The sequence below is a fragment of the Drosophila arizonae genome, chromosome X (assembly GCF_054131065.1).
Source record: "Drosophila arizonae isolate 15081-1271.41 chromosome X, UAZ_ARI_1.0, whole genome shotgun sequence".
Lineage (NCBI taxonomy): Eukaryota > Metazoa > Arthropoda > Insecta > Diptera > Drosophilidae > Drosophila > Drosophila arizonae.
The window spans coordinates 28,168,356-28,181,965 of record NC_142927.1 but is presented as its reverse complement, the minus strand read 5'-3'; the positions used below and the strand labels follow the sequence as shown (position 1 = coordinate 28,181,965).

General features: G+C 43.9%; 1 protein-coding gene across 1 annotated transcript; it reads right to left on the bottom strand.

Annotated features, from left to right (window-relative positions):
- Nucleotides 1-4,941: 4,941 nt before the first annotated feature.
- Nucleotides 4,942-10,190, bottom strand: B-H1 (homeobox protein BarH1). The gene is made up of 3 exons (XM_018017139.2): nucleotides 8,977-10,190; nucleotides 6,244-6,472; nucleotides 4,942-6,134 (listed from the first exon to the last, which is right to left on the bottom strand). The coding sequence occupies exons 1-3, from the start codon at nucleotides 9,851-9,853 to the stop codon at nucleotides 5,504-5,506; spliced, it is 1,737 nt and encodes a 578-aa protein (XP_017872628.1). The 5' UTR covers nucleotides 9,854-10,190; the 3' UTR covers nucleotides 4,942-5,503.
- Between the last annotated feature and the right edge of the window lie 3,420 nt (nucleotides 10,191-13,610).

Here is a 13,610-nt window from a genome sequence, read left to right as displayed (position 1 = left end):
TACTGCGACTGGCTGAGGCGATTAATAAAGCCGAAGACTGTGCCAGATAGGCGAAACAGCTGGAGCAACGGACAGGGGACAGCGGAGAGCGGAGAGCGGTCGGTGGAAAGCAGTGCTGAAATTTGCATAAATATAACGGGGGAATAGCATATAAATCTTCTATATGCTTTCTATTTAACTTTTACTAAAGACTTCCGACACATTTCTGAGCCGACGCCGATGTCGACGGCAGCTCGCCCTAGGGCAGGGGGCAGAGGGCAGGGGGCGGCGGGCAGCGGGCAGCGGGTAGCGGGTAGCGGGTAGCGGGTAGAGGTATGACAATGCACCTGCACTTGCCTGCAGTTACTTTCAACACCTACACACGTCTGGCTGCCTGGCATGGGGCTGCCTGGCTGCACTGAAGGGCAGCTCTTGAATTCGGACCTGGGCACGTGGAGGGTGCGATGGCGTGACTGGCGTCCATTTGGCCGGCGCCTGAATTGGCCGGGGCTGCGTCTGCAGCATTGTCTGTGCGCCCTCTGCTCCGGCCGAGGGGCTTGTAACTTATCTAAATGCACACAATTATTGAATATAATCGCTGTAGAAAACAAACACATGAAATTTGCATATGCCGCCCCCAAGGCGATGCGCTTCAGTCCGTCCTGTCCAGCTATGCAAGCCGAGAGCTTGATAGCGAATCTCAAATACCCTAACAAAGTATGACTCTTTATTTATTCTAGCTCTTATTCAGTGAATCTCTATTTCTGAATCATATTCTTTCTCTCTCTCTCTCTCTCTCGCTGTCTTTCTATCTGCATATGTATCTTCTTTCTCAATCTATTTATTTTTTTATATTTTTCTTTGATTCAAATTTTTTTGTCTCTGCCTCTGTCTGTCTTTCTTTGTCTGTATGTATATCTATCTATCTATCTCTTTCCTTTTCTTTTTTTCACTTTCGTTTTCTGCCTCTGGATCTGTCTTTTTCTTTCCAGCTCTGTATCTCTCTCTCGCTCTCTGTCTCTCTATCTCTGTCTCTATTATTCTCTCTATTTGCACTTCTATATATTTTCTCTATCTATATCGTTCTTTTAGTTTCTTTGACTTTCTTTTTGTATCTCTCTTCTTCTTCCCTCTCTCTCTCTCTCTCTCTCTACTTCGCTCATTACTATTAATGTCTATAAACCTCAGTTCAATTTAGATACATCAATTAAAATCACTCTGCCAATTATTTAACAAATTTACAAAAATACAAAAATTAAATCACCAAATTGCAATTTCATTAAATAAACAACAAAAATATAATTTGTAGCGATAACAGAAAACCTGGCAGCTTGTGGCGACAATTAAGCGCCATTTCCGGCTGCTGTCAAATGTGTTTATCGCTCGCATTGCACAAATACAGTTGCATATAGGCGGGCGGACGGCAGGGTGGGCGGATGTTACCCGGCATTGCGCGTTAGCTTAACACTTTGGACAACTTAAGTCTGCTCATACACACACTAATATGAGAAGTCATTAAGTGTGCTTAAATGCCTCTTGACTGCGAATCTAGCTGAAATTATGCTAAGCTATATACATATATGTACATATATACATAATGTTTTTTATTAATAACTCCATCCAATTTTGTTTTCATTTAAGCATTATTTCAATAGGTTGATCACAAATTTATTCCATTTTACATATTATCAAATTGTAGTCCCATACATTATATTATATTACAAGATGCCTCACTTAACTAGTTCATAAATAATACCGCCCACTTGACACGCCCCCAACGTATCCATAAACAGCCGACGCTGCGTTGTTAAGTGGCATATGTCAAGGGTCAACGGAAATGCAAGCGAATGCAGCAAAAAATGCAATAAAAAAACAAAGAAACAATTTTAAAAACAAAACACATTAATAATAAAAATTAATTTAATTTAATACGAAAACAAAAATTAAAGCCAATGAAATTTTATTTCATACATAAATAAAATGTTTAGTTAATGGAATTTATAGAGTAAAGAGGCATCGCGTAAAGTTCAGCTCGAGCTCGGCCAAAAGTATAGTTTCCTCTTCTTCTTCTTCTTTTTCCGCTTGCAATTTGGCTTGGAGGTTGAACAGTCGAATCGTAGGCGTTCTTCCGGTTCGCTCGTACCGCCCATCCAAAATTCCCAGCTCGGCGCCCTGTGTTTAGCTTAGAGCCAGATATTCAAGTCCCTGCGATGCATCTCATTCGACAAAAAAAAAAAAAAAAAAAAGAAGCACAAATCTGGAACTGGTTCAAAAGAACTGCAAATTAAATCATCAAATGAACAAAGTCGATGCAAAATGAAAGCCTGAGCTTTAAGGGTTTAATTTATATTATGATATGTTGTGGGTGTGGATCCTCTCACACACATATGTTTGAGTGCGAGTGTGTGTGTGTGGCTGCATATAGGGCTTACTTTGATGGAGTTATTCCTGCTGTTGTTGCTGTTGAAGCTGATTTCCATGCAAATTGATGTTACAGCACAGTAAGCAGGCAATATTTCGGCTTCATTTCATAAATGCGCCCGGCGTTGCGAAATTCCCAATTGCCCACGCAATCCCCGACGGCACGACCTCCGCCCATCCACCCATCCACCCACTCATCCGCCCCTCCGCCCATCAGATGGCAGAGTTTGCATATCAAAGTCTATGGCTGCCTATATTGATAAGCGAAGCGCCTCATAAGCCACTACACAATATTGATTTCGATTTGATGTTTGCCGGGTTTGTGCTTAATTTATGCATGGAATTTACGCAATTACCTATTACTTCCCAGAATCAAAACAGCCCACTGTGGCACGCAAACTAGCTCAAAATCAAGGTTGCAATCAAAATGTTCAGCTCAGAATTCACAATCGTATCGTATCGCTAATTATAATCTATCAATGAAACTAACTTGCTGAGTTAAATAAGTGGTAAAAAAAAAAATTGTCTGTTTGGGCCTTAAATCCTTGAGATCCGAGTTCAGATCTGATCTGACGCACATATATGTATATCGGTGTATAATAGATGTAACATTTATACAATCAAATCTATATAGTATTAGTCAATTCATAAACTTAAAAGCGGAGCACAATCTTTATAGATTATTAATCAATTATAAATTATAATTTCTTGTTTCCAATATTTTAAAAAGCCATAGATATTTTATCTGGTGGTTAAGGATTTTTTATTTCCTTAGAATAGAATTAGGTCAGAATTAATTTTTAGGAGTTACGGCGATATATGACGAACATCTGTTGTTCGTAAAAATAATAGAGGGGCATTAAAAATTGTATAAATAAACAAAATTAATAACGAATTTAAAAAAATAAATAAATGCAGATTTAAAATAAAAGGGAAATACAAATTATATTTGTATTTCCCTTTTATTTTAATTATTAAAAAAAAAGCATTAAAGAAATAAAAAATAATTAATTTAAAAACAAATAATTAAAGTAAATAAAAAATAATAATAAATTAAGGTTCAACAACAAAAATTAATTAATAAAAAACATTATTAATTTAAAATAAATATATAAATAATATTAATTTAAGAAATTTATAAGTTAAATTTAAAAATATATATATTTTATAATTTAATTTAATTAATGAATTAATTAAATCAAAATTCATAACTGTTAAATAAATTAAAAGGGGGGTAAAATAATTAAATAAGTACAAAATAAGTAAATGAATAAATTAAATTTAATTATGTAATAATTAATAGCATTTAAATAACTTTAAGAAATCAGCTAATTAAATAAAAATATATAAATACAGTAGAGTTCGGCTATAACGACTTATAGCGTCGGTACGTCATCGATACCGTATAGATACCGTTTTACACATATGTAAGTTACTTTATATCAATTAGAGTCCTCTCATATCTTGACTCAAAAAGATTTAGGTCTGTCATCTCTTACAGCAGCAAACACTGAGCATGAGCATATGCTAGTATAGTATTTAACACTGCTTTGTTCACTTTATGCCATTGTCCAACACTGGCTGCTCTTACCAGCACCAGGCCAAAGCCAGGCACTTTCGCCAATTGCTGGCAGAGTATTGCAATAATTAGCAACATTTGGCTACCGACAACGATCATGTTTAATTGACCATGCCCACTGACATAGACAGAGACAGAGTGAGAGGGAGGCAGAGCGAGCGAGTCAGAGAGAGTGAGGGCTCATCCATGGTGCCGGTTTTATGTCATTTGTCTTTAATGAACGGTTACCCGACCCCCCTGCGGGCATTGTTATTGCTGCTGTTGCTGTTGCTGATGTTCTCGGCCGTTGCATTTATTGTCCTACCAAGCGTCGCCTTTGTTTTAAGCCAACAACATTAACATTCGCAACCAATTTGTCGAGAGACTCAGAGAGTGAGAGTGAGGGAGAGAGAAGCACGCGTGTTGCTTGCCAAGAAGCGTGCAGCGGTAACAACTTCTGTTTTTTGAGTTTTTTTTTTTTCGGCTGCTTAGGGTGACTGAGTGCTCAGTTTTGGCCAAGTTATAGCGACTGCTGTATGCGCTGCCGCACTGCCAGCGCGATACAGCCACAGAATCAATATGCTCGACGGCGGCGCTACAGCTGCTCAGGTGTCCTTAGCTAAACTCGAAGGCTTGCCTGGCCACTTCGCCTGCAGCACGCAGTCGAGGCACGCAATCCAGCCATGGCCATAACAGAGGCAGTTGCCGTTGCCGTTGCTGTTGCCGTTGCAGTTGCAGTTAGCCGTTTGCTGTTCTTGGCCAACTGACTGCCAGCTAGTCGCTGTCAGCTTTTGGCCTAATAAATGCACTAATTGCGGTTAAATGCACTTTGCATGCAATTATTATCATTAGGGGTTGCAATCCCCCTACCCCCTCCCCCACAGCCCAAGCCAATTGCTAATTGCCGCTGTTCAATAATTTAATTGCCATTCGCTCTCCCTCTCTCCCTCTCTCTCTCTCTCTGTCGTACACTCTTTTGACTAGTTATTTACTTATTATTATTTTTATTTAGACAAAAAAATTGTTGTTACATTTACATTACAAATACAACGACCACGTTTATTCTAATAATAATATTTAAAAAAAAATATGATTTAAAAAAAAAAATGCAACTTTATTGAAAGTTTTTTTTTTCGTTTTGTTTTTTTGTTTTTTAAGTTACGTAATACATCTTGTGGCTAGCTTAAATATGCACATTGTTCTTGTTGCAGTTGTCACTAATTGTTAGTTTATTAAATTTAATTGTTTGGCTGCTAATTTTTACAACATTTAAATAAATATTTGATGCATTCGCTTCGCTTAAGCCTAATCTCGAAAAAAAAAAAAAAAATTGGTTAAGTATTTGTATTTAATAAATTACTAAAAGCAAACAAATAAGTTAGGCCACTCACACACGCACGCACACATATATACACTCACTCACACACACGCACTCTCTCTCTCTCACACACACACCTTTTGCCATTTTGTGTTTTGGAAACAAATTCTATTTTGTTGCTGCTGCTGCCTCTTCTTCTGCTTCTTCCTGTTCCCTCTTTGGCCAGTTCACACCTGAAGCTGATCCTCGTCGTCGGACTGCGCCTGGGAGCTGTCCACGGAGCGGCCCGGCGGACTGCCCGGATTGAGCGTCGGACTAGGCGTAGAGGGCGGATGCACAGGCGACGCAGCCAGCGCCTGCGACTGCGACTGCGGCGATGGGGTCAGCGCCTGCGGCTTGTGTATGATAGCCATGCCAGCGGCTGGGGCGGTGACCAGTGGCGCTGCCACTGCACCACCACCACCCGCAGCAGCAGCGCCACCACCGGCGACGGCAGCGGCCGCAGCTCCGTTGGCCGCCGCAGCAGCGGCCGCCGCGCTCTGGTAGTAGCTGCTCAGCGAGGACAGCGAGCTGGAGGCGGACAGGTGCGAGAAGGGGGCGCTGGGCACGCCCGCGTACAGGTTGTAGGGCAGCGGCTTCTGCATGGCCGCCGCGGCGGCCGCCTGCCGATAGTAGATGTCGATGCTGGAGTGCGGCGGGGCTCCATGCGCGGCAGCTGCGGCGCCGGCACCGGCTGCCGCCGCGTACGGCCAGGCGCCCAAGTAGGGCGAGCCGCCGTAGAGCCGCTGGAAGGCCGCGAAGTTGCCCGCCTCGGCGAGCAGCTCCAGACCCACGGCCGTCTGTCGCTTCCACTTGGTTCTGCGGCGCACAGAGAGCAAAGCAAAAGCAATGGGAGAGAGTTAGTTGAGGCAAATTGAACGAGGGAATGGGACTGGGACTGGGGACTGAGACGGTGTTGGTAACCCACCTACGGTTCTGATACCAGGTCTTCACCTGGCAATCGCTTAGGTCCAGCTTGTGCGCCAGCTCCTGTCGCTCCTGGACACTGAGATACTTCTGCCGCTCGAACGACTTCTCCAGCGTCTGCAGCTGATGGTCGGTAAAGGCGGTGCGCGCCTTGCGCTGCTTCTTGCTCAGGCCGCTCATGTCGCTGGTGGAGCCGCTCTTGATGCTGTTGCCGTCATCGTCCTTGCCACCTGAAAGCACACAGAGCGCGATGAGTTCGTTTACCAAAGAGCCTTCTACTTAAAGCTAACTGTAACCTGACTAGACATCGTCCAGAGTTCAAGAGCGCTAAAGGCCACGCAATCGCCTCTACCGGCCAAGTCTGGCTCAACACCCTACTGCCGCTCTCTCTTTCTCTCTCTATCTCTCTCTCTCTTTCTCTGTGTGTGTAATAAAAATGTGTAGCAAAATGTCTAAACTTGGCCCAGTCCTCATACCAGTTCCCGTTCCCGTTCCCGTTCCCGTTCCCGTTTTCGTTCCCGTGGCCATTTCCGTTTGGCGGCCCATTGGCCAACCCTTCTGGCTTTCAGCCTAGCTGCGCTGCTCGTTTGCCATTTAGTACATAAAATTTATGTAAATTTATCTGATTGCGGTTAGTCGATAAGCGAGTCGGCCCAGGTCTGGGCCACGGCCACTTGCCACTTGCCACTAGTCGCCTGTCGCTTGCCGCTTGCCGCTTTCCTGGCGTTAAATTAGTTAAAGCGAAAATTTGCCAAGTGCGCATTTAAGCCGAAGCCAACTTAATATTCTGATCTGTTGTGAGAGTTGTTTGCTCAGCGCAGCTAGCAAAATTCTTAACATGGTTGACTCTCTCCCTGTCTCTGTCTGTCTCTGTCTCTGTCTCTGTCTGTGTCTCAGCTGCTGCTGCTTGAGGCGTTGCAATTACCCAGCTTAAACAGAGCTGCGATCGAGTCGAATTAAAAGCAGCGCAGCAGCAGCAGCAGCAGCAGGCAGATGCTGCTTCCTCCGGGCAAGCACCGTCTTCTCTGTCCCATTTGTGGCTGTTGTTGTTGCTTTATAGCAAGAAGCAACGTCAGGCCTGGCTGGCCGTTGGGCCAACAAGACGCGACTACCGTTTATAAAATTACAATTGCACACAGGAAATTGCAGTAATAAATGGTCGAGGAGAGTGCAGATTCATTTGCCAAAGAGACACACGCACAACACACGCACACACACGCACACACGCACACACGCACACAAACACACATATATAGAGCACATTCAATACATACAGCTTGCTCTGGGGCATCTATCAAACGATATTAAATTCCATTTTTATAACATTTACCACAATTAGTATGAGTGAGAGGGAGAGAGAGATAAATAGGGAGAGTGAGAGGAGCGACGAGCCAGAGAGACAACGTTTTGCTTCTAACTATATATAATTAGTCTGACGTTGGGCTCTTAAAACAAAAGCATAAAATTTAGTCTTGCAAACTGCGTTTTGCTCCACTCCAACTGGATGTTTGGCCGCCTCCCCCCTCCAGCTGCAGCACCAACTCCCGCTGGCGAGCCACGCCCCCATTTCTTGTTGCTGCTCGCGCTGCAGTTTAAGCAGACAAATGCACACAATTCGCAATGGAATGGCGGACTAGGGGCAACGGGCGGCGGGTGGCGGGTGGCGGATGGCAGGCGGGTGGCTGAGCGCAAACAAAGCGTGAAAATGCAATTTTTCAGAAGTATCCAAAAGGCCGCACTCCCCCGCCGCCGCCATGCCCACTAGAATCTGTGCATGTTGTTGCATGCAATTTTTACAGTTTGTTTTGCAAAGCGGCTGCACACACAAACACACACACGCACACACACACAGTAACATAGATAACAAAAGACTCTGGCAACGAACTTGGCATGACATTCACTTAGTCAGCCGGACAGACAGAGAGATCCGCACTACGATTGGCTATCGCGCTCAGACCGACGATTGTCATGAAATGCCATTGAATTAGGGAGCCAATGGGGTATATTAAAAGTCAAAAATAGATTGTGCAGTCACATATATAAAAGACATATATAGAAACACATATATGCTGATATTTAGATATCAGAATCTTCGAATTGCCAATTATTGTGATTAATGATGATTATATATTTATAGAATATTTACAGCTATATATACATATATAGATATTTACTATATATATATGTAGTCTATACAGATTCACTGCGTATATATTTCACGTCTTGATCACTCTGTAATTCGCTGTCTGATTGGAAATCGATGCCAGATGCATTGACTCGCTCGTCATTGAATTAAGGCTATTCAAATTAAATATATTTAGAGAATATAATTTGTATTTAATAATGAGTTGATGATTATTGAAATTGTCATCATCATCATGATTATCATTCGACAAATGGTTATCAGCTCATTATTATGTAGACCTTGTGCATAGATAACATGCATGGCCATTCAAGGCTTCACTTCAGATCGGATCGGATCGGATCACTCTGACTACTCTTAGCAAAGAGCGAATTATTGATAAGTAAGGATAGCCCAAAATCATCTTTCTCTCTCTTACGGGCTATCTCCTTCATGCATTCATATCTGCTCTAATCGTAGCTTCTGCTTTAACTCTAACGGATTTCCACTCATTAGCCGAACTCTATGTAGTCTTGCCACCTCGCGCTTCCCACCCACGCCTCCACGCCTCCTGCCCGCTCCCGCCCAAAATAATATAGAAGCTCACCTCACCATTACTACAAACGCTGTGATCGTCCATGTGGCCGCCGCCGCCGCTGCCCGCCTCGTCGCTGTCGCAGTCCTCGTTCTCCTCGTGGTAGTCGCTGCTGTCGTCGAGCTCTGCCGACGGCGGCTGCGGCGGCGCCTCGCCGGTACCGGCGGCCGCCGCGGCTGCTGCTGCTGCCGCCACTGCCGCATTGTTGCGCGCCGCTGCTGCAGCGGCGGCGGCTGCATAATGCTGTTGCATGGCCGCTGCATACTGCGCCACGTTCAGCCCGTTGGCGCCCATCTGGGCGCTGGGCGCGAAGTGGGTCAGCTTGGCGTGCGGCAGTGCATGCGGATGCGGATGCGTAAGCGGATGCTGCTGCTGCTGATGATGATGATGGTGATGCTGGGCGTGCACGGCGGCCAGGGCGTGTGGATGCGGCTGATGGGGAAGCTGGTGCGGCGGCGGCGGCGGTGGCAGGCCCAGGACGGAGCCGGGCGGCGTTGCTGGTCCAGACTCTGATTCCAAATGCTCATTATTATTGTTGTTGTTGTTGTTGTTGTTATTATTAATGTTATTGTTATTATTATTATTGGTATTGTTGTTGTTGTTGTTGTTGTTGTGCTGCTGCTGCTTGTAGAAGGCGGCGGCGCTGGCAGCAGCCGCACTGCCCGCCAGAATGTCGTTGATCATGAAGCGGGATCGATTCGGCTTCAGATTGGACGAGGTGGACATGGACATGTTGACCGCCGGCGGATGCAACGGATAGTGATGGTGCAGATGATGGTGGTGCGAATGCGAATGCGAATGCGAAAGCGAATGCGAATGCGAATGTGGCGACGGCTCGCTGGGCGCTGTAGTCGTGGGCAGCGTCTGGGTTAATATGCTCATTGAGTCTTTCATTGCCAACGGCGGCCGCACGGATTCCAATTGGACTCTAGCACATGCACACACTCACACACACACACACACTGCTCTCTCTGTCACTGTTTGTTGCTCTCTTGCTCTCTCTCTCTCTCTCTCTCTCTCTCTATCTTTCGGTTTTCACACACACTCGAATGCACAGTCAACAGTAAAAAAAAGTAAGTATATTTCGAAACGCTGTCTTTTGCACTTTAACTTGATCTTCGATTTGTGGCTCAGTGGGAAGCTCGACTTCGACGTGGACGTGAACCGTCGCCTCCGCTCTGGACGTCGTCGCGCTGTGGCTGCCAAAACGAGACTAAACGCACCTGCAGCGCCGCGGCCGCACAAAAACCCAGTCGAGTCGAGTCGAGGCAGCGGCAACAATTTTGCCACTTTGTCATAGGTGGTGGCGAGCGGTTGCTTTGGTGGTGGCTCTCGGTGGCTGCCCCAGCCGCATGGGTGCGAGCGAGCGCGCTGCGGCGCCGCAACTCTGCGCTGCTCGGCTCTGCTCGCTCGTGCTCACCCGCCCGTTGGCCTGTTGCTGTCTGGCTCGTCTCGCATGCCGTCTCGCTCGTGCGCAGCGCCATGTTCTTGGCCAGTGAACTCACCACCATGCGCTCAGCCGTGGTGAGTTTCGCAGCCAGTTTTTATGGCAACTCTGTTCAGCTCTCAGCTCTGAGCTCTCAGCTCTCAGCACAGCCCAAAGCGAGCCATAAAGCGAGTGCGAATGTCGGTCAAACGCGGCCGAGGCGGGCATGGCCAAAGGACGCAGCTCGTCCAGTGGGCCGCTCCCACTGCACTGCCCCGCTGCGCCGAGGGGGCCGACAAAATGGCGCGCCTGTGGCGTCACCTCAGATGCCACGGACCATTAGAAAAGGGATCGCATTCTAATAGCTTTTCAGCTTCGTCTGTTGAGCCAAAGACGCAATTCGAAGGGAGCGAGAGGTTCTTGGGGAAGGGCTTATGCTTGGCTGGAAATGTTAAATATCAAATGAGCTTCTTCATATAAACACAATTTTACTTTATTGCTTATTTATAATAGTCCCATTCAAAGTTTCAATCGACATATAAATATTTGAATTTTCTTGCTTCATTATGTAGATTACAAATTTAGGGGAAAATAATTTATAATATGTACATAAAATTGATGTACAGACTCTCCATTTCCTAATAATAATAAAAAATAAATGTGTGAGTACTTTGGCTGTACTTTTAATTCTTATTTTACATGCTTTTCAGAATTTGATTTAAATTTAATGAATTCAAATTTGTTAAACTCTAAATAATTATACAAATATTTTTAATTTTTACTTTACAAGCTTTATAGAAATTACTTCAGTTAAGTTAAAATCTAACTAATATATTATAAATATATAAAAATAATAAAAAACTTTATATGTTGGTTTTTGGGTTTGAATTAATTGGGGCAGTTGAGCGGAAGTTGGTAAAAATTTAGGTCTTGATTTTTCGTAGATATTTTCCGCTTTTGATATCTATATTTATTAATTTATTTTTATTTTCGTGTAACTTATTATATATACTTTTATTTTATGTTTATATTCATATATATTTTTATCTATTTATTTATTCATTCATTTTTTAAAATACAACTGTATTTAATTATATGTTATAGTTATAATAAAAAATATAATGCCTATTTCTAAAAAATTTACAGCTATCTACCGCTGTGTAGTACTTATTACTATAGTATTGGACGATTGGGCGTAAACAGATATACAGTATTATTAATATTTAATTTCAATCGCAAATAAAATATGTAATGTTAATTGAAATTAAAATGTGTAAGGAAATTTTTGTAATCTACAACTTATCATTTTTTTATTTAAACTAATATATATACAATATTGTTGGAAGTTGAAAAATAAAAAACAGGATTTTAATATTATTGTATATGGATTATTAGATTTGTAGCAATTGGTTGAGTTTTAATTTATGTATTTTCTACTCTTCAATTAGAAAACCTTCCCAGTTTCTCTGAGGCATTTTTAGGTAGAGAGATCTATTTCATTGACAATTTTCTGTTGCTGCTTATTCAGTTCTACCAAAGTATTGGAAAATCTAAGATCTATGACTAGACTTGTTTGTTTCTGCATAGGCAAGGCACTAGGACCATATTGAACTGAGTATTGAATGAATTGATTCGGTAAGTTTGCTGCGTAGCTGATATTCTGGAGTATTTTGCATCTTCTTCTGTGGCGCAGTTTTGTCAGAAGTAGTATTAGTAGTTGTTGTAGTAATATATTGTAGTTTGTTTGTTATTTATTTTATCTCTCAATATGTTGCTACTACCACAGAGCAACAAAAGGTGGGGTTAGATAACATTTTGATGCCAGTCTGTGGATTTATATTGTATACTCTATATATGAATTCATACCCTATATATCAATAGATATTTACTTTACATCAAGATACTCGTTTCTATCGTTGCTATCGAGCCTAGGCCCATAGTTGCTTTGGCATTATTTCATTATATGCAACTATTTATCTGTTGTGTGTGTTTGTGTTTTTATGTTTATATTATTACATATATTCGAATGCGAATATTTTGGCCTGGTCGGGCAGGCTCGTTCCATTTCATTGAAGTCAGCCGAGCTAAGCGCCAATTAAAATTCCACGCCAATAGCTCAACAGCCTCGCACAACAGGAGCAACGAGAGAGGGCCACATGTTGCCCCGGAGCGCATTAGGCGAGGACTAATTAGTTTTCACAGCGGATGTGCGCGGCCTAGGCTTGAGACCCAAAATGCAATTTGTCGAGCGGCAAGCGTTTGATTGATATTGAATCGGACTGGAAGTTGAGGTCGGAGTCGTAGTTGGAGTTGGAGTTGATAGCGCTGCAGTTGAGGTCATTAGGCGATGCGTCGAGTGCGGTTAGTGGCAAAAGGCGCAACGAAATTAGAGCAGCAACTGACAGGACGAGGACGCGCGCTTCAATTGCGGGTCGCGCATTTCAAATAATTGGACTCTTTCTGCTGGCAGGATCAAACAATGGATGACTCTGTGACCGACTGAATGACGACGGACTGAGTGCCTGCCGGCCTGCCTTTCTGGCTTTCTGCCTTTCTGGCTTCTTACTCAGGCCGACTGATGACGGTTATTGCATTTAAATGCATATAATTGCAGCCAGGCATATATCCTGCGGTTGCGCCTCCTTGTGCGTTCTGCGGTCGAATTCCAATTGAATGCTTAAAATAATTGTACAAACTGCATAAAAGTCGCCAACCGCAATGCGCAGTTGCCAATATACACTCTGTCTATCTGTCTCTCTGTTTGTCTGTCTGTCTGTCTGTCTGTCTCTCTGACGAGTCGACAGTCTCCGAGCTCCGCCTCTGCTTCTATACTATGGCCTGTACGGCTTGCCTCCTGCTGGCCGGCTGCCAGTTTTTCCGGTCGCACTCGCAGGAAGACTTTGCTGTTCTCCAATCCAGATCGCTGCTCCCCCTGCCACAGTCCCTCCCTATAGTCTCGCTCCCATTTGGCGTGCTGTCTGTGTGTTCTGCGAATTTTGCGCCGCCTGCTGCCAGCCGTCTGTCGGCTGCCTATCTAACTATCTAATTAGCGTGTTTGTTTGCCAGTTAATGTTCACTAATTTATTGACTCGACTCGGCTTATCAATGTGTTTGCTCTGCTGTTAACAACATCCGCAACACCACCCAGCTGCCCCCGTCTCCTGCTCAGATTAATCTCGAACCGGCGCAGCACTTCTGCATGGCATGGCGACTGACCAATCAATG